Source organism: Cervus canadensis, chromosome X, assembly GCF_019320065.1.
Source record: "Cervus canadensis isolate Bull #8, Minnesota chromosome X, ASM1932006v1, whole genome shotgun sequence".
Lineage (NCBI taxonomy): Eukaryota > Metazoa > Chordata > Mammalia > Artiodactyla > Cervidae > Cervus > Cervus canadensis.
In genome coordinates this window covers 12491954-12510412 of record NC_057419.1, presented here as the reverse complement: position 1 = coordinate 12510412, position 18459 = coordinate 12491954, and the positions used below count along the sequence as shown (strand labels likewise).

Genomic DNA, 18459 nt, shown 5'->3' with positions numbered 1-18459 from the left:
ATTAGGTCCCATTTGTTCTTTTTGCTTTTATTTTTTTCCACATATTCTGAGCTGGGTCAAGGAGGATCTGCTGTGTTTATGTGGAGAGTATTTGCCTATGTTCTCCTCAGGAGTTTATAGTTTTGTGGTTTACAGTTTAGATCTTAATCCATTTTGAGTTTATTTGTGTATGGTGTTAGATAAGTGTTTCTAGGTTTCATTCTTTTACAAGTGGTTGACCAGCTTTCCCAGCACCACTTGTTAAAGAGGTTGTCTTTTTTCCATTGTATATCCTTGCCTCCTTTGTCGAAGATAAGGTGTCCATAGGTTCATGGATTTATCTCTGGGCTTTGTATTCTGTTCCATTGATCTATATTTCTGTCTTTGTGCTGATTTATTGTATTTGAATGTAGTGTCCTCTTTTTATTTGAGGTAGTTGCCCAGACCTTTCTGTAAATAATTATAATCTCTTATATGTGATTGATAGGTTTGTTATTCATAGCATGTCTATGAATTGATTGAAACAGGATAAAAATAAATGATTATCTGAATGCTTATGTAATTTAGGACTTCCCTGGTGGCTCAGATGGTAAAGTATTTGCCTACAATGCGGGAGACCCAGGTTCAATCCCTGGCTTGGGAAGATCTCCTGGAGAAGGAAATGGCAACCGACTCCGGAATTCTTGCCTGGAAAATCCCATGGATGGAGAAGCCTGGTAGGCTACAATCCATGGGGTTGCAAGAGTTGGACATGACTGAGCTACTTGACTTTTATTTTTCACTTTTATGTAATTTAGTATAGTGGTGGTTTTCACTTTGGGCTTTTGCCTTTTTTTTAGATGTTGTGCAATGTCTAGAAATACTTTTTTAAAAAGTTACTTTATCATTTTTTACTGCCCTGGGTCTTTGTTGCATGTGGACATCCTCTGGTTGTGGTGCATGGGCTTTTCATTAAAGTGGCTTCTCTTTTGGCACTTGAGCTTAGTTCTGCAGCTTGTGGGATTTTCCCAGACCAGGGATAGAACTACTGTCCCTTGCATTACAAGAAGCCCTGGTAGTACTTTTGATTGTCATGATTTGAGTGGTGGGAGGAATTGACTTGGACTGGCTGGCAAGTTCAATGGTTAGAGAACAGAGATGTTGTTAAGCATCTTGCAATTCACAAAATATCCCCCAACCCCCTGAGTCGTTTGGTATTTGTAGTGCTGAGATGCCCTGGTCTGCTGAGTTGTTTGGAATCATAGTTCTATTAAGTTTGCATTCCCATAGCTTGAGGGCTATTAGAGTTGTTGACTTGTACCTTGTGAGCTGGAGGTAGAGGGGCTGAGAGTTAGAGGAGACTAATGTAGTAGTGTCCACAGGTATATCCATTCCTTGTTGGGAGAGGGTGTTATCTGAGCCATAGAAACTGCTTTAAATTGAATTGTTGTCGGTAAAGGGTTAGTTTAGTAATCCTCAGTGCTGGCTTTGTGGAAATTACATTAGTGGAAAGAGAATCATGGGAGGCTTTCCTGGCTTCCTTTCAACTAATGGTGCTACAGATAGCACCATTCAGTAGAACCCTGATTTATCTTCCTTTTCTCTCCTGTGTTAACTCATCAAAGTAATATATTGATAGTTTACATTGCCAGCAAGGCAAGTGATGGGTTATTGTGACCTCTATTGAGAAAGAAATACTATCAGCTAAGGAATTAGTTTACTGGTGCCAGGAAGAAATTGCCCTCCCCCCCCCCGCCGGGTGTTCGGGCCATTCGGTGTCTTCCGAGGGAATCTAGTAAGTGTGTAGTACAGATGCAAACTAGAGGGGAGGGAGGAGGTGCTGACTCATAAAATATGGGGAGAATTTTGTGTTTAGAAATTTTCTTTCCTGCCTTTGTTGCTCAGTTGTTAAGTTGTGTACAATTCTTTGTGATCCCATGAACTGCAGCACACCAGGCTTCCTGTCTTCACTGTCTCCTGTAGTTTGCTTGAACTCATGTCCATTAAGCCAGTGATACCATCCAGCCATCTCATCCTCTGTCATTCCCTTCTCCTCTGGCCCTTAATCTTTCCAGCATCAAAGTCTTTTGCAGTCAGTCAGCTCTTTCCATTACTGTTTACAAAGTATTCCAATACTTTGGTGTATTGGAATTTCAGCATCAATCCTTCCAGTGGATATTCAGGGCTGATCTCTTTTAGAATTGACAGGTTTGATCTCCTTCCTGTCCTGCCTTAAAAACAATTTTATTTCATCAAATTTAAGGCCATTTGTAGTAGCATGTTCTCTTACTTGCTAAATACTATTGAATAACTGAATTTTTACTTATTAACATTTATACAGTGATTATGTAGACTCCCAGGGATTGTTGTTATATAATCTAAATTACTTTATCACATTGTTAATGAATTATTAGTATATTATTGATTTACTGGATGCTAAAGAATCTAAAGAAACAGAGCTATAGTATATGCCATTCAGAAATTTTTCTGTAATGTCTCTTGAGTGAAGTTCTTAGTTTCTGAAGTGAAGTTATCCATTTCGAGATCAGCATATGTGACTAGTCAAGGGGGAGTTTGGTAGTTAATATAAGTATCCTTTTGTCTGTTAAGAGACTTGGATTGCAGTACTAGGGCTTCAACCAGTTTGTGAGTTATTTAACCTCAAAATGAGAGACTTAAGAGACTTCCCTGGTGGTCCAGTGTTTATGTCTCCAAGCTTCCACTGTAGGGAACATGGGTTTTCGGTTCCTTATCTGGAAACTAAGATCCCAAATGCTTCGAGGTATGGCCAAGTGAAATAGAGAGACTTAGACTCACTGTTGGCAATCTTGAAAGTGAAGTGACAGTCAGTCAGTTGTTTCTGACTCTTTGTTACCTCATGGACTATCCAGTCCTGGAATACTGGAATCGGATCTCCAGTAGATCTCCTGGGGAACTTCCCAACCCAGGACAATCCAGTAGATCTCCAGAACATCTTTCCAACCCAGGGATTGAACCCAGGTCTCCTACATTCCTGGCGGATTCTTTACCAACTGAGCTATGACGGTTTGCTATCTTATCTTATGTAACTCTTGAGTTGTATTTATTCCTTTAACACCATTGATAGTTTTGATTCAGGCTCTCTCTAGACAATGTACTCAGGGTGTTGGCTATGGTAGCAGTCTTCAACCTGAAGGCTTAGACAGTTGGAGCGATGACTTACTCATAGGACTGACTATTAATAGCGGCCATCAAATTCTTGCCTTGAGGATCTCTCTAGTGCTACTTCCTGTTCTAGAGCAGATAAAATGTTGGTTGCCATGCTGAGAATACCTTTGTTAAGTGTGAAGAATGTTAATGGTGCTAAAAAGTAATCTGTTAGGTAAAGTAACATTAAGATAAATCTTAGTTTTTTCTCATAAAAAGAGTAGAGACATGCAGTAATTGATTAGATTTTGGTGTAAATAGTTGCATGTAAAATTTTATGTTGATTCTTTATTTTTTATCACTAAAAGAGAATTAGCAGAAGCTGCTTATTTGGTATGTTGGATTTCTTAACAGGCTAGCAGGTATCACTTTTTTGGTTTCATGTCCTTAACATTGTAAAAGGTTTTGAGAGCCTTATGAAGTTTTAGTTTCTCTGTTATCTCCTAATATTTTTAAATTTAAAATTTTAACCATATTTTTAGATTTAAACTGTAGATTAAAATTTTTTTAGTGTTCCATTTGAAACCCAGTTACATGTTAATGAATATTATTGAGAAAGTGGAAATATATTATTTTCAAAGGGGAAAAAATTTTAATAGCTATTTTGTAAGGGAGTTTTAGGTTTGCAGGAAAATTGCATAGAAAATAGTTCCTATTTGCCCTCTTCTGTTGTTTACAGCTTACTTTAATATGTTTGTTGCAGTGCATAAATCTGTATTGATAATCAGTATTAACAAGGGGCCATAGTTTATGTTAGGGTTCACTCCATATTGTACAACTCTATGGGTTAGGGCAAATCTATAATGTCATGCATTCATTGTTATATCATATGGGAAAGTTCCAGTTCCTTAAAATATGCTGTGCTCTACTCCTTCATCTCCTCTTCCATCTCACTGAATACTTAGCAGCCACAGTCAATTTTGCTAGTCTCTGTAGTAGTGCATTTTTCAGAATGTTACTTAGAATGTTCCAGAATGTTGTCTTTTCAAACTGATTAAAGAAACCACTTTACAACAGATGGATTTGAGATTTTGCCGTGTCTTTTTATTGCTTAGTGTGCCGTGTCTTTTATCTATGAATAATATTCCACTGTTTTTTGGTGCTGTAGTCGTTAACTTTTTGGAAGGACATTTTGGTTGCTACCAGTTTTTGGTCAATGTGAATAGAGCTGCTCGAAATGTTTATGTGCAGGTTTTTGTTAGGAGGTAAGTTTTTGTTTGGTTGTTTGGTTGTATGATTGCTGGGTTGTATGGCAAACCTATTTTTACTTTAGTAAGAAACTGTGAAATTGTCTTCTAAAATGATGGACTACCAGTTTTTAATTCTTACCAGTAGTGTGTGATAAGTAGTTCAGTAAGGAGAATAAAGCTATCATTTTGGTATTCTGTGTATGGGGACTAAATAAAGGTAACTGATTTAACGTTCTATTTTGGTAGCCATTACAGATCCCTAAATTTCTAGATTTTGAGGTAAGAAATGAGTGAAAAGTGATTCAGAGATGGTTTTTAATTAGTATATGAGAAGATTCTGGAGATTTGTGGTGAGGAGTTTCTTAGCATCAATTAGTGGATACAGTTGCAAAGGACGTACAAAGATTGGGAGTCAGTGATTTTCAGCGTTTCTTTGTGAAATTTTGATAGTGGTTGCTAGATTGGTGGAACATTTGACATAGCTCATTTGACAGGCTTCTTGGAGTTCATGCTGAACAAAAGAAAGCCACTGTCATCGTTAATGTAGTTTGTCCTATCATCTTAGAGAGGGATAGTCATATAGATGCTCAAAACAGGAAGTGCAATGCAACAGGCTTCGAGAGCTGAGTATAAGGGAAGTTGATGAGACTTGTGAAGGATACCTCTCACAAAGCAACCATTTGAGTTCAAAGATGGAGAAAGAGAGAGTGAGATGAATTGGGAGAGTAGCATTGCAATATATACATTGTCATTTGTAATATAGATAACTGGTGGGAGGCAGCTGTAAACAGGGAGCTCAACCAGTTGCACTTTGGTGACCTAGAGGAGTAGTATGGTGGGAGGGGAGGAAGATTCATGAGGGACGGGATATATGTATAGAATCACTGACTGAATGGATATGAATTTAAGCAAACTCCAGAGATAGCGAAGAAGGAAGCCTGGCATGCTACAGTCGTTGAGGTTCCAGAGAGTCAGGCATGACTTAGCAGCTGAACAGCAACATGGCTGATCCACATTGTAACCAGCACAACATTGTAAAAAATGAATTAAATAAAAGGGGTAAAAAAGAATGAGTACAGATTAAAAGTCCCAGAAATAACATCCAGAGTAAAATTTAAAGAAACTGATGGGAAAAATGTTACTTAAAAGTTATATTCAAATTCTTTCTTCTGAAAATAGGATTCGCATTCATGTTTTTGTTTTTTTGAGAGGAGGAAAAACTTTAGGTTCAGTTCTAGGTGGTTAATTAATTGTCCACTGTTAGCATCTAGTCTTATAACCATCTAGAGAAACCATTTATTTGTATGTAATGTTCAATATAAACTGCACTTCTTAGTAAAGGTTTGCATTTTAGCATTGCATCTCTGTGACTATAGACATATGTTAGTAAGCCTGTACATTGTGTATGAGGCTTATCATACATGGCAGCAGAAAAAAAGACCAGGGAATTGCTGCTTTGTTGAAGATTTTCTTTCAGACTACAAGTCTTACAGATATGCCTTTAATCTTACTAAAAGTACTGTAGCAATTCATTTTAAATACCTTTATTAAAATTTATATAGTAATTTAGAAGTAAGTATTTTTGTACTTTGCTTTAATTTACATAGGGCTTATAAAGCCACTGAATTATAGCACAGAATAAACTATTATTTTATATGCCCTTAAACATTTAACTCACTTATGTTTTACATTAGTACAAGATAGTTTATATTAATGCTTACTGTTGCAAAATGATGTGCAAGAGGAGTAAGGTTTAGGTAGCATTGGGAAGGATAAATATAGCTTGAGCTTTCATATTTCATAATGCTTGCATCTGCTAAATCCAGATTATGTATTTATTATTTAAATTAAAACATGCAGAAGAAAATTTACCATTTTCCTGTTTCGGTTATGCAGTTTAGTAATGTTATACCACAAAGCTACAGTAATCAAGACAGTACAGTACTAGCACAAGAATAGAAATACAGATATATGGTACAGGATGGAAAGCCTAGAGATAAATCCTCACACCTCTGCTTACCTAATCTATAACAAGGAGACAAGAATATACAATGAAGACAAGACAGTCTCTTCAGTAAGTGGTGCTTAGAAAACTGGACCAGCTGCATGTAACAGAATGAAATTAGAATACTCCCCAGCCACACAAAAATAAACTGGATTAAAGACCTAAATGTAAGGCTGGTGTAAAATTCTTAGAGGCAAACGGGAAAAACACTCTTTGACACAAACCTTGGCGAGATCTTTTTTGACCCACCTCCTAGAGTAATGAAAATAAAAACATAAACAAATGAGACCTAATTAAAAGCTTCTACACAGAAAAGAAACGATAAATGATATGAAAAGACAACTCTCAGAATGGGAAAAAGACCCATTTGCAAATACTTGAAAATATATGCAAACAAAGCAACTGACAAAAGATTTCTGTCCAAAATACAAGCAGCTTATGCAGCTCAGTATTAAAACAAACAACCCAATCAAAAAGTGGGTGGGAGGCCGGGGAGTCCTGGCGGGTCCTGGTGGAGTTTCCCGGGCCCGCCACCCTCGAAGGGCGACATGGGACGGATCACAGAAGATCTCATTAGACGGAATGCCGAGCACAATGACTGTGTAATTTTTTCCCTGGAGGAACTCTCCTTGCACCAGCAAGAAATAGAAAGACTGGAGCATATTGACAAGTGGTGCCGGGATTTAAAAATCCTCTATCTTCAAAATAACCTCATTGGAAAAATCGAAAATGTTAGCAAACTCAAGAAACTTGAATATTTGAATTTGGCTTTAAACAACATTGAAAAAATTGAAAATCTAGAAGGCTGTGAAGGGCTGACAAAGCTTGACCTGACGGTGAATTTCATCTGGGAGCTGAGCAGTGTTAAAACCCTTCAAGGCAACATCCACCTGAAGGAGCTGTTCCTCATGGGAAACCCCTGTGCTGACTTTGATGGCTACAGACAGTTCGTGGTGGCAACTCTTCAGCAGCTAAAGTGGGTGGATGGTAAAGAAATCGAGCGTTCAGAAAGGATTCAGGCGTTGCAGAACTTCGCAGCAGTTGAACAACGAATCAGAGAGCAGGAGAAAGCTTACTGTCTTAAGCGAGCCGAGGACAAGGAAGAGGCTCGGAGGAAACTCCAGGAGGAGGAAAACAAAGGCGAGATGGAGAGAAGTCACACCGCCTCTGATGGACACTGGGACATGGACATCGGTGCTCCCCTCCCATCTTCTGAAGAGAGTAAAGACTATATCCAGGCACCAGAAATACAAGAAGGGCAATGTAAGGAAAATAAATTAGATGACAGAGAAGACGACCTGGAATTCTGGAATAAGCCCTCTTTGTACACTCCTGAATCTAGATTGGAAACTCTGAGACATATGGAAAAACAACGGAGAGACCAAGAAAGATTAAGTGAAAGGAAGAAGAAAGTGAAGCCACCGAGGATGTTGGTCACTGAGGACGGGAGAGCCCTGAACGTGAATGAACCCAAACTTGACTTCACTTTGAAAGATGATGAAAAGCGTAACCAGATCGTCCTGGACTTGGCCGTGTATAGGTATATGGACACCTCTTTAATCGATGTTTACGTACAGCCAACTTATGTGCGAGTGATGGTCAAGGGAAAGCCGTTTCAGCTCGTCCTCCCTGCAGAAGTCAAACCTGACAGCAGTTTTGCTAAAAGGTCTCAGACCACAGGGCACCTGGTCGTCTGCATGCCCAAGGTGGGCGAAGTAATCATAGGCTGTCAACGAACGTCGAAGCCCGTGAAAAGCACGCCGGACAGCAGCAGAGGGCAGACAAGCCAGAGAAGCCAGCAAATGGAAAGACTAGAAGTGGATCCCAGCAAGCGTTCCATCCCTGATGTGGCTAACATAGTTCAGGAGAGAAAACACACTCCCAGAAGAGTGCGCGCTGAGCCCAAAATTATACCAAGTGAGGAAGAGCCCGACTTTGAAGATAATCCTGAAGTGCCTCCTTTGATTTGAAATCTCAGGCCACACTGCCTGTGACCTGCCAGACCCAGATTTGCTCCATACAGAGAGTGTATTATTTACGGGGTAGACACAGTTATTTTCAGTATTACTACTCCAGTGCGTTAGCTTCTACTTTGTACATTAATATTCTCAAACCAGTTTAAAATTAAAGCGTGTACCTTCAAAAAAAAAAAAAAGTGGGTGGAAGATCTAAATGGACATTTCTCCAGAGGAGACATTCAGACAGCCAAGAGGCACATGGAAAGATACTCAACATCACTAATTTTTAGGGAAATGCAAATCTAAAGTACAATGAGGTGTCACCTCACAGAGGTCAGAATAAGTCCATTTACATTGTTATGCAACTAACACCATTCATTTCCAGAACTATATTCATCCTGTAAAACTGAAATGAAACTCATTAAACAATGTTCATTGCCCTCTTCTCCCAGCTGCTTGCAACTACTTTTCTACTTTCTCTCTCTATGAATTTGATTACATACTTCAAGTGGAATCCTACATTATTCTTCCTTTTGTGATTAGCGTATTCCCCTTGACATAGTGTCCTCAGGGCTTATCTATGTTGCCACATATGCCAGAATTTACTTTTTCTCAGGCTGAATAGAATTCCACTGTGTAAATCAATTCAGTTGCCCAGTCGTGTTCAACTCTTTGTGACCCGGTGGACTGCAACATGCCAGGCTTCCCTGTCCATCATCAACTCCTAGAGCTTGCTCAAACTCAGGTCCATTGAGTTGGTGATTCCATACAACCATCTTATCCTCTGTTGTCTGTATCTCCTCCTGCCTTCAATCTTTCATAGCATTCAAGTCAGTTCTTCCCATCAAGTGACTAAAGTTGGAGTTTCAGCTTCAGCATCTGTCTTTGCAGTGAATATCCAGGACTGATTTCCTTTAGGATTGACTGATTTGATCTCCTGCAATACGAGGGACTCAAGAGTCTTTTCCAACACCACAATTGAAAAGCCTCAATTCTTCCACTCTCCTCTTTTCTGTAGTGCAGCTCCCACATCTGTGCATGACTACTGGAAAGACCGTAGCTTTGTCTCAGTGGACCTTTGTTGGCAAAGTTATGTCTCTGCTTTTTTTTTTTTTTTTTTTTTTTTTTTATTAGTTTGGGGCTAATTACTTCACAACATTTCAGTGGGTCTTGTCATACATTTGATATGAATCAGCCATAGATTTACACGTATTCCCATCCGATCCCCCCTCCCATCTCCCTCTCCACCCGATTCCTCTGGGTCTTCCCAGTGCACCAGGCCCAAGCACTTGTCTCATGCATCCACCTGGGCTGGTGATCTGTTTCACCATAGATAGTATACATGCTGTTTTTTGAACATCCCACCCTCACCTTCTCCCACAGAGTTCAAAAGTCTGTTCTGTATTTCTGTGTCTCTTTTTCTGTTTTGCATATAGGTTATCGTTACCATCTTTCTAAATTCCATATATATGTGTTAGTATGCTGTAATGTTCTTTATCTTTCTGGCTTACTTCACTCTGTATAAGGGGCTCCAGTTTCATCCATCTCATTAGAACTGATTCAAATGAATTCTTTTTAATGGCTGAGTAATATTCCATGGTGTATATGTACCACAGCTTCCTTATCCATTCATCTGCTGATGGGCATCTAGGTTGCTTCCATGTCCTGGCTATTATAAACAGTGCTGCGATGAACATTGGGGTGCACGTGTCTCTTTCAGATCTGGTTTCCTCAGTGTGTATGCCAGAAGTGGTATTGCTGGGTCATATGGGCGTTCTATTTCCAGTTTTTTAAGGAATCTCCACACTGTTTTCCAAAAGAAACTATAAGTAAGGTGAAAAGACAGCCGTCAGATTGGGAGAAAATAATAGCAAATGAAGAAACAGACAAAGGATTAATCTCAAAAATATACAAGCAACTCCTGCAGCTCAATTCCAGAAAAATAAATGACCCAATCAAAAAATGGGCCAAAGAACTAAACAGACATTTCTCCAAAGAAGACATACAGATGGCTAACAAACACATGAAAAGATGCTCAACATCAATCATTATCAGAGAAATGCAAATCAAAACCACAATGAGGTACCATTACACACCAGTCAGGATGGCTGCTATCCAAAAGTCTACAAGCAATAAATGCTGGAGAGGCTGTGGAGAAAAGGGAACCCTCTTACACTGTTGGTGGGAATGCAAACTAGTACAGCCACTATGTCTCTGCTTTTTAAAATGCTGTCTAGGTTGGTCATAGCTTTTCTTTTAAGGAGCAAGTGTCTTTTAATTTCATGGCTGTAGTCACCATCTGCTGTGATTTTGGAGCCCAAGAAAATAAAGTCTCTCACTGTTTCCATTGTTTCCCTATCTGTTTGCCATGAAATGAAGAAACTGGATGCCATGATCTTCTTTTTTTGAATATTGAGTTTTAACTCAACGTTTTCATTCTCCTCTTTCCCTTTCATCAAGAGGCTCTTTAGGTCTTCTTTGCTTTCTGCCATACGGGTAGTGTCATCTGCATATGTGAGGTTATTGACATTTCTCCTGTTAGTCGTAATTTCAGCTTGTGTTTCATCCAGCCCGGCATTTTGCATTACATACTGTGCATATAAGTTACATAGACAGGATGAGAATACATGGCCTTGATGTAGTCCTTTTCCAGTTTTGAACCAGTTCGTTGTTCCATGTCTGGTTCTAACTGTTGCTTCTTGACCTGCATACAGATGTCTCAGGAGGCAGGTAAGCTGGTTTCTGGTATTCCCATCTCTTTAAAAATGTTCCACAGTTTGTTGTGATCCACATAGTCAGAAGCTTTGGCATAGTCAGTAAAGCAGAAGTAGATGTTTTTCTGGAACTCTCGCTTTTTCGATGATCCAGAGGATGTTGGCAATTTGATCTTTGATCCCTCTACCTTTTCTAAATCTAGCTTGGACATCTGGAAGTTCTTGGTTCATGTACTGTTGAAGCCTGGCTTGAGCATTACTTTGCTAGCGTGAGAGATGAATGCAATTGTGTGATGGCCTTGCCGTTCTTTGGGATTGGAACAAAAACTGACCTTTTCCAGTCTTGTGGCCCTGCTGAGTTTTCAAATTTGCTGGTTTACTGAAGGCAGCCCTTTAACAGCATCATCTTTTAGGACCTGAAATAGCTCACCTGGAATTCCATCACCTCCACTAGCTCTCTCTGTAGTGGTGCTTCCTATGGCCCACTTGACTTCACATTCCAGGATGTCTGGCTCTAAGTGAGTGATGATACATACCATCATGGTTATCTGGGTTGTTAAGTTATTTTTTGTATACTTCTGTGTATTTTTGCCACCTCTTTTTAATATCTTCTGCTGCTGTTTAGGTCCATGCTGTTTCTGTCCTTCATTGTGCCCATCTTTGCATGAAATGTTCCTTTGGCATCTCTCAGTTTCTTGGAGAGATCTCTAGTCTTTCCCATTCTCTTATTTTCCTCTATTTCTTTGCATTGATCACTGAAGAAGGCTTTCAGATCTCTCTTTGCTGTTCTCTGGAACTCAGCATTCAGATGGGTATATCTTACCTTTTCTTCTTTGGCTTTAGCTTCTCTTCTTCTCTCAGCTATTTGTAAGGCCGTCTCCGAGAACCATTTTGCATTGGTGCATTTCTTTTTCTTGGGGATGGTCTTCATCACTGCCTCCTCTGCAGTGTCATGAACCTCCATCTGTAGTGCTTCGTACACTTAATCTGTCAGATCTAATCTGTTGAATCTACTTGTCACTTCCACTGTATAATCATAAGGGATTTGGCTTAGGTAGATCATATCTGATTGGTCTACTGAATTTGGTAGTAAGGAGTTCATGATCTGAGCCACAGTCAGCTCCTGGCCTTGTTTTTGCTGACTGTATAGAGCTTCTCCATCTTCGGCTCCAAAGAATATAATCAGTCTGGTTTTGGTGTTGGCCATCTGGTGATGTCCCTGTGTAGAGTTTTCTCTTGTGTTGTTGGAAGTGGGTATTTGCTATGACCAGTGCGTTCTCGTGACAAAACTCTGTTAGTCTTTGCCCTTCTTCATTTTGTACTCCAAGGCTAAACTTGCCTGTTATTCCAGCTATCTCTTGACTTCCTACTTTTGTGTTCTAGTCCCCTGTGATGAAAAGGGCATTTTTTTTGGGTGTTAGTTCTAGAAGGTCTTGTAGGTGTTCCTAGAACTGTTCAACTTCAGCTTGTTCAGCATTAATGCTTGGGGCATAGACTTGGATTATTGTGATATTGAATGTGAGTTGAATTACATTTAATTTGGAAATGAATAGAGATCATTATTTCATTTTTGATATTGCACCCTAGTACTGCACTTTTAACTTTTTGTTGGCTATGAAGACTTCTCCATTTCTTCTAAGGTATTTCTACCCACATAATAGATGTAATGATCATCTGAATTAAATTTTCCCATTCTGGTCCGTTTTAGTTCACTGATTCCTAAATGAGAGGGACTGGTGGTGTGAAAATCTGGGTCTTGCTTTTGTGGGAGGGCCTTGCTCACTAAAGCCTCAGTCCAGTTATCTACTGATGGATGAGGTTGCACTCCCTCCCTGCTAGTCGTTTGGCCTGAGGTGACCCAGCCCTGGGGCGACTGGGGGCTCTATGGTAGGGTTAATGATGAACTCCAAGTGGGTTTATGCTAAGGGGAAGATTCCTTCCTTGCCGTTCCTGTGTGAGCCCCTGCCGACCCACGCCTTCTCCGGAGTTTTTGCAGCACTAGCAGGTGGTTTTGGTTCAGCCTCCTGTGGAGTCACTGCTCCTTTTCTCTGGGTCTTGGTGCACTCAAGATTTTGTATCCTCCAAGATTGGAGTCTCTGGTTGCCTCAGTCCTGTGGAAGTCTTTTTATCAAATCCCACTGGCCTTAAAGATCAAATTCCCTGGGAATTCCCAGTCCTTTTGTCAGGTCCCAGGCTGGGCAGCCTGATGTGGAGTTCAGAACCTTCATAACAGTGGGAGAACTTTTTTTGGTATTATTGCTGTCCAGCTTGTGGGTCACCCACCTGGTGGGATGGTATTTGAATTCACCATTTATGTGCCCCTCCTGCTGTCTCACTGCGACTTCTTTGTCTTTGGACATTGGGTATCTTTTTTTGGTGGGTTCCAGTGTCCTTCTGTCCATGTTGTTAAACAGTTCATTGTGATTTTGTTGCTCTTGCAGGAGGAGATGAGTGTACTTGCTTCTGCTCCACCATCTTGAACCATAAGCCCTGTAGTTTGTTTTGAATCAGGAAGTTTGACACCTTCAGCTTTGTTCTTTTTCGAGATTGTTTTAACTGAGTTGACTTGAGATTACATTTGAATTTTATGATTAATGTTATTGTACAAAAATTCTCGGTATATTGATTGGGATTGCATTGATTCTACAGGTTGACATCTTCTAAATTTTAAAAGCAATTTAAAATTATTTATTTAGTTGGCTGCATTGGCTCTTAGTTGCAGCATATTGGGAGCTTTTTTTTAGTTGTAGCCTGCAGAGTCTTAGCTGGGGCATGTGGGATCTAGCACCCTGACCAGGGAAGGAACCTGGGACCTTGCACTGGGAACACAGTCTTGCCACTAGACCACCAGGGAAGTCCCTAGATTGACATTGTTTTTTTAATTATTTATTTATTTTTGGCTACGTTGAGTTTTTGTTGCTGCATGCACGCTTTCTCTAGTTGACTCAGACAAGGGCTGCTCTTCACTGTGGTTGTGTGCATCTCATTGTGGTGGCTTTTCTTGTTTTGGAGCATGGGCTCTGGGTTCACAGGCTTCAGTAGTTGCATCAGAAGGCTGTAACGCACAGACTCAGAAGATGTGCACAGGCTTAGTGGCTCCGTAGCTGACATGTATTTGAAATCTTCCTAGGCCAGGGATCAGACCCATGCCCTGTGCAGTGGTAGGCAGATTCTTATCTGCTGTACCTAGATTTGATATTAATAAGTACCCTAATATGTGACATGGGTTCTCTTTCCATTTATTAATAGTTTCTTTGATTTCTTTCAGAAATGTAGTTTTTCATGGTACCTGGAACCTTTTTTCTTTGGTTAAGTTTATTTTTAAGTATTCTTTTTTAATGTTATAACAAATAGAATTATTTTCTTAATTTCCTTTTTGGATTTTTTTATTGTTAGTGAACTGGTTTTTAGGGTGTTGACTTTTGTATCTTGAAACTTTAGTGAAACCATTAATTCCTAATAGTTTTTATATTATGGAAGCTTTAGTGTTTTGCATACGGTTCAGTAATAGCAACATTTATGTATGAGATTAGGTAATTTCCTGCAGGCATAATTTATCTTCCTTTTTTGATTGTGACCCCTTTTGTTTTTTCTTACCTAAATACCCTGACTCAGAGTTACGAATCTATATTAAATAGGAGTGGTGAAATAGCATTGCCAGTTCCTATTCTTAGAAATCTTCAGTATTACGATTTTTGCTGTGGATTTTTCACATTTGGCTTCTTATGTTGGGTTTCCTTTTCTTTATTATTTATCATAAGAGGATGTTCAGTTTTGTCTAATGCTTTTTCTCCATCAGTTGAGATGATCATCAGTATTTCTCCCTTTATTCATTTACTGTGGGGTATTACATTATTTGAAAATCCTTCTTGTAGTGTTTAAAACATAGGTGCTGTTGAATTTGATTTGATAGTAGAGTATTTTGGCGAGGATTTTTGCATCAGCATTCATCAGGAATTTTTGCATCAATATTCTCGTTCCTTGTTGTTAAAATATATTAAGAAAAGATCTTAAATAACAGCCTTAGTTGATGAATTAAGGTACTAGAAAAAGAACTTACCCCACAGTTAGCAAGAGGAAGGAAATAATAAAGATAGTACAGAGATGAAGAATAGAACTAAAACAGAGGAAATCAGTGAAACCAAACTGGTCTTTGAAGAAGTCAGTAAAATTGACAAATGGGAGTGATAATAAAGAGAAGACTGAAATTACTGAAAATAGAAATGAAACTGGAGATATAACACTTACAACACATATGCCAAAATATGTTGATTTCTAAGAAAATAGTATGTACTGTTATATACATCACCAAATTAAGTAAACTAGAAGATGCGGAGAAATAGCTAGAAACATTAAAACCTATCAGGATCAAATCATTGCATAGACATAAAACTACTAAGAAGATGTCATCAGTAATCAAAAATCTTTGAACAAAGAAAAGCACTGAACTGGATGGTATTACTTGTAAATTCTTTCAAACATTCAAGTGATATGTGTTTGAATGTTAAATATTTAAATAATACCTTTCTAGCAACGTTCTGAAATTGAAGAGGAGGAAATGTTTGCTATTTGAGTCCAGCATTAGGCTGCTGCTTCAGCCGAAGACTGAAGAAACCTACAGACTAAAAGACACCTATAGACCAGTATTCCTTGTACACAGTGATGCAAGGTAAACAACAAAATACTAACAAAATGAATTCAACAGCATATTAGAAGGATTATACACAGTGATTAAGTGAGTTATTCCTGGAGTATAGGTGTCGTTCAGTGTACAAAAATTCATCAATGTAAGGAAGCTAATAGGGTAAGGGGGAAAAGTACATAATAATCTCAATTTCTGGAGATAAACATTTGATAAAATTCTTTTCAGCATTTTGACTATACCATCATTCTTGTAACCTGCAAAGTTTTGCTAGGGAAATTTTTAATAATCATTTATAGGTATGTGACAAGTATGACAAGCCTTTGTATGTGACAAGTCATTTTTCTCTTAGTCCTTTTGAGATTTTCTTTTAGTCTGACTTCTGATTGTTAGGTGTCTAGGCATGAGTGTCTAGTGTGAGTTTTGGAGTTCTTTGTTGAAATTATCTCTTTGTGTATTTTCTGGTTTTGTTTATCTGTGTTCTCTTTCAGGTCGTTCTGCAGTTTTAAGATATTTGAAAAACATTCTACAGGGTTGGTTGTCTATTCCTTTGATCAGGCCTTATTTCTCTATTTTTTGGTGTGCTTTATGATTTTTTGTTGTTGAATTAGGGTTCGTTGGTGAGAACAGCCAGAGTTGCAGACTTTACTGATTGTGCAGAGGGAAACCATCACCAGTCAGGCCACCTAGATGGAGGATCTCTCAGACCTTCTTAGGCATTCATGTTATTGACTTTGGGGTGCTTTTCTCCTAATGCCTCTGTCAGGCTACTTGGAAATCCCTAGGAAAGCCAGAAATCTGGACCGAAGTTCCACTTCCATTACTTCTGTCCTGGGAGAGGCATCAGTTGGAGCCAAGAATCGGGTAGTATTTCTCTCTTTTACTTTGAGCTGCATTGGGTTGGGGAATGAGCCAGTGTAAATAAAACTCGGTGAAATCTTAAGCGCCTCACAGTTCTCTGTTCTATTATTTAATAACTCTCCTGAGTCTGGAAGCTCTATATTAACCAGTTTCTAGCTGTATCAGAATTGTGTTTTGGTCCACATATTGCTGTTAACTTACTGTCTATATGGGAGAACCAGAGCCTGTAGCTGTCCTTTAGCTGATGTCACTCTTCTAGTATTAACTTTTAACTGAAGAAAAGTGATACTTTTCTTGTCCTGAAAATACCGAAGTTTGAATATGAGGGAAAATGCTGTGATCTAAAGGAAATCTAACATTGCTGTTTTGAATTCAGTTCATTTTAAGTGATTGGAATAATAGCTAAATTGTTCTTTAGTGTTTTAGGATGTAATGTCTTTGTAGTGTTGAATTGCTACCTAGACAAAGCCCTGAGACTTTGCAAGAAATAATAGTTCTGATCTGGGAGAAAGGTATTTTATTTGAGGGGAGGGAGATTGCATTGCCACTTTCTTTCCCTTTGCACTGATTGATACTCTTCTGTTGTGAATGACTTATTCCTTTTGCTAGGTTACTTAAGATGTGTCTCTAGATAGAGGGGTATGGGCAGATATAAAATGGCAGAGTAGTACAGTTTTAAGATGCTTTAGTTCAGGTAACCTCAAATGTCAAAGAAAATACAAAACAAGGGAAAAATGTGTGAAGAAAAATTTTAAGTAGGACCGCTCCCCCATGTCAGGAAATAGTATTGTTTTAAAGAGAAATAGGATTAATTCTAGGCTTGTATACTTTCTTACATGTGCTTTACCTGTGCTTTGTCCTTTTCCACAAACTTCTTATTTGTGTTTTGGTTAAAGTACTTAATTTCTTAGACCTTTGGGTTTCTAATTGATAGAGCAAATATCACAAAATCTGTGTAACCTCAGAGTTAGGGAAAGCTAAGTGGGGTCTTGGTCCTGGAACAGGTGTCCTCTATGTTTTCCTCCCCCAAACACTCGTATACATAAAATTTTGACTGCAGTTTTAGACAAACTGCTTTCTTTTCAGAGCCGGCCACGACACTTCCTTAAGTGCGTAGCCTTAAAAATAATTTTGAACACATGATGAGAAACCAGAATGACACTAACATTTTTTCAAGAAATGTGTGCAAAAGGACAGATATTTGTGATTTTCAGTAGGGGATATTTAAGCACATTTTTGACCAAGAGAAATGGGGCAGCTGAATCTAAGGTCAAGGCCCTTTTACATGTGGCGCATACACAGTGGGATTAGAAGTCCACATAAAGAAGGATAGAGAGTTCATTTTTTTTTGAGATGTAAGAAAAAAATTATTTAATTTTTGTTAGTAATAGTTCTCAAAAGATGATAGAATTTCTCCAGGTTTTAAAAATGATCTATATAAAATTTGAATGAGAGTGTCTTGAGTATTGAAAGGCATTAGGTGAAAGATTCTGATCTTCCAGTGACCTTGTGGAAATATGTATGTATATGTTTGTTTATGTAATCTGTATGAGTACTTCAGGTGTTTTTTAAATTAATTTTCTTGCTCTGCTAACCTTAGATATCACATTCTCTGTTAACTTGGCTTTTCATTTTATTTACTTAAGAGCAGTATACCTTTAAGTGTTTATATTTTTGCAGTATGTTTAAGGCAAAAACTGATCATTCTCTGGATTCTTTTGTAAGTAAAAAATGTTAACTAAGAACTTTGCATTTTTTTCTGGAATATTACATATAAAGGCTTTATGTAAATTTATTGAATAACAATATTTATAAAAGTTTATCTTTTACTTCTGTATCTCATTTTTACAGTCATCTATTACTGATTGTAGAGGTTGGTGATGTTAACAATATATATGTTAAAATTAGAATGATTCATTATTTATGAATAATTTTTTAATATTTT

The 18459-nt window shown here is 38.4% G+C and overlaps 1 protein-coding gene across 1 annotated transcript; it reads left to right on the top strand.

Annotated features, from left to right (window-relative positions):
- The first annotated feature begins 6833 nt into the window (after positions 1-6833).
- On the top strand, positions 6834-8478 carry LOC122434959 (dynein axonemal assembly factor 11-like). Its single transcript, XM_043458776.1, has one exon. The coding sequence runs from the start codon at positions 6888-6890 to the stop codon at positions 8307-8309; it is 1422 nt and encodes a 473-aa protein (XP_043314711.1). The 5' UTR covers positions 6834-6887; the 3' UTR covers positions 8310-8478.
- Positions 8479-18459: the final 9981 nt, after the last annotated feature.

What these genes read in the sequence shown, in the direction of transcription:
- LOC122434959 (XM_043458776.1), top strand. Translation starts at nt 6,888, where the DNA reads ATGGGACGGATCACAGAAGATCTCATTAGACGGAATGCCGAGCACAAT.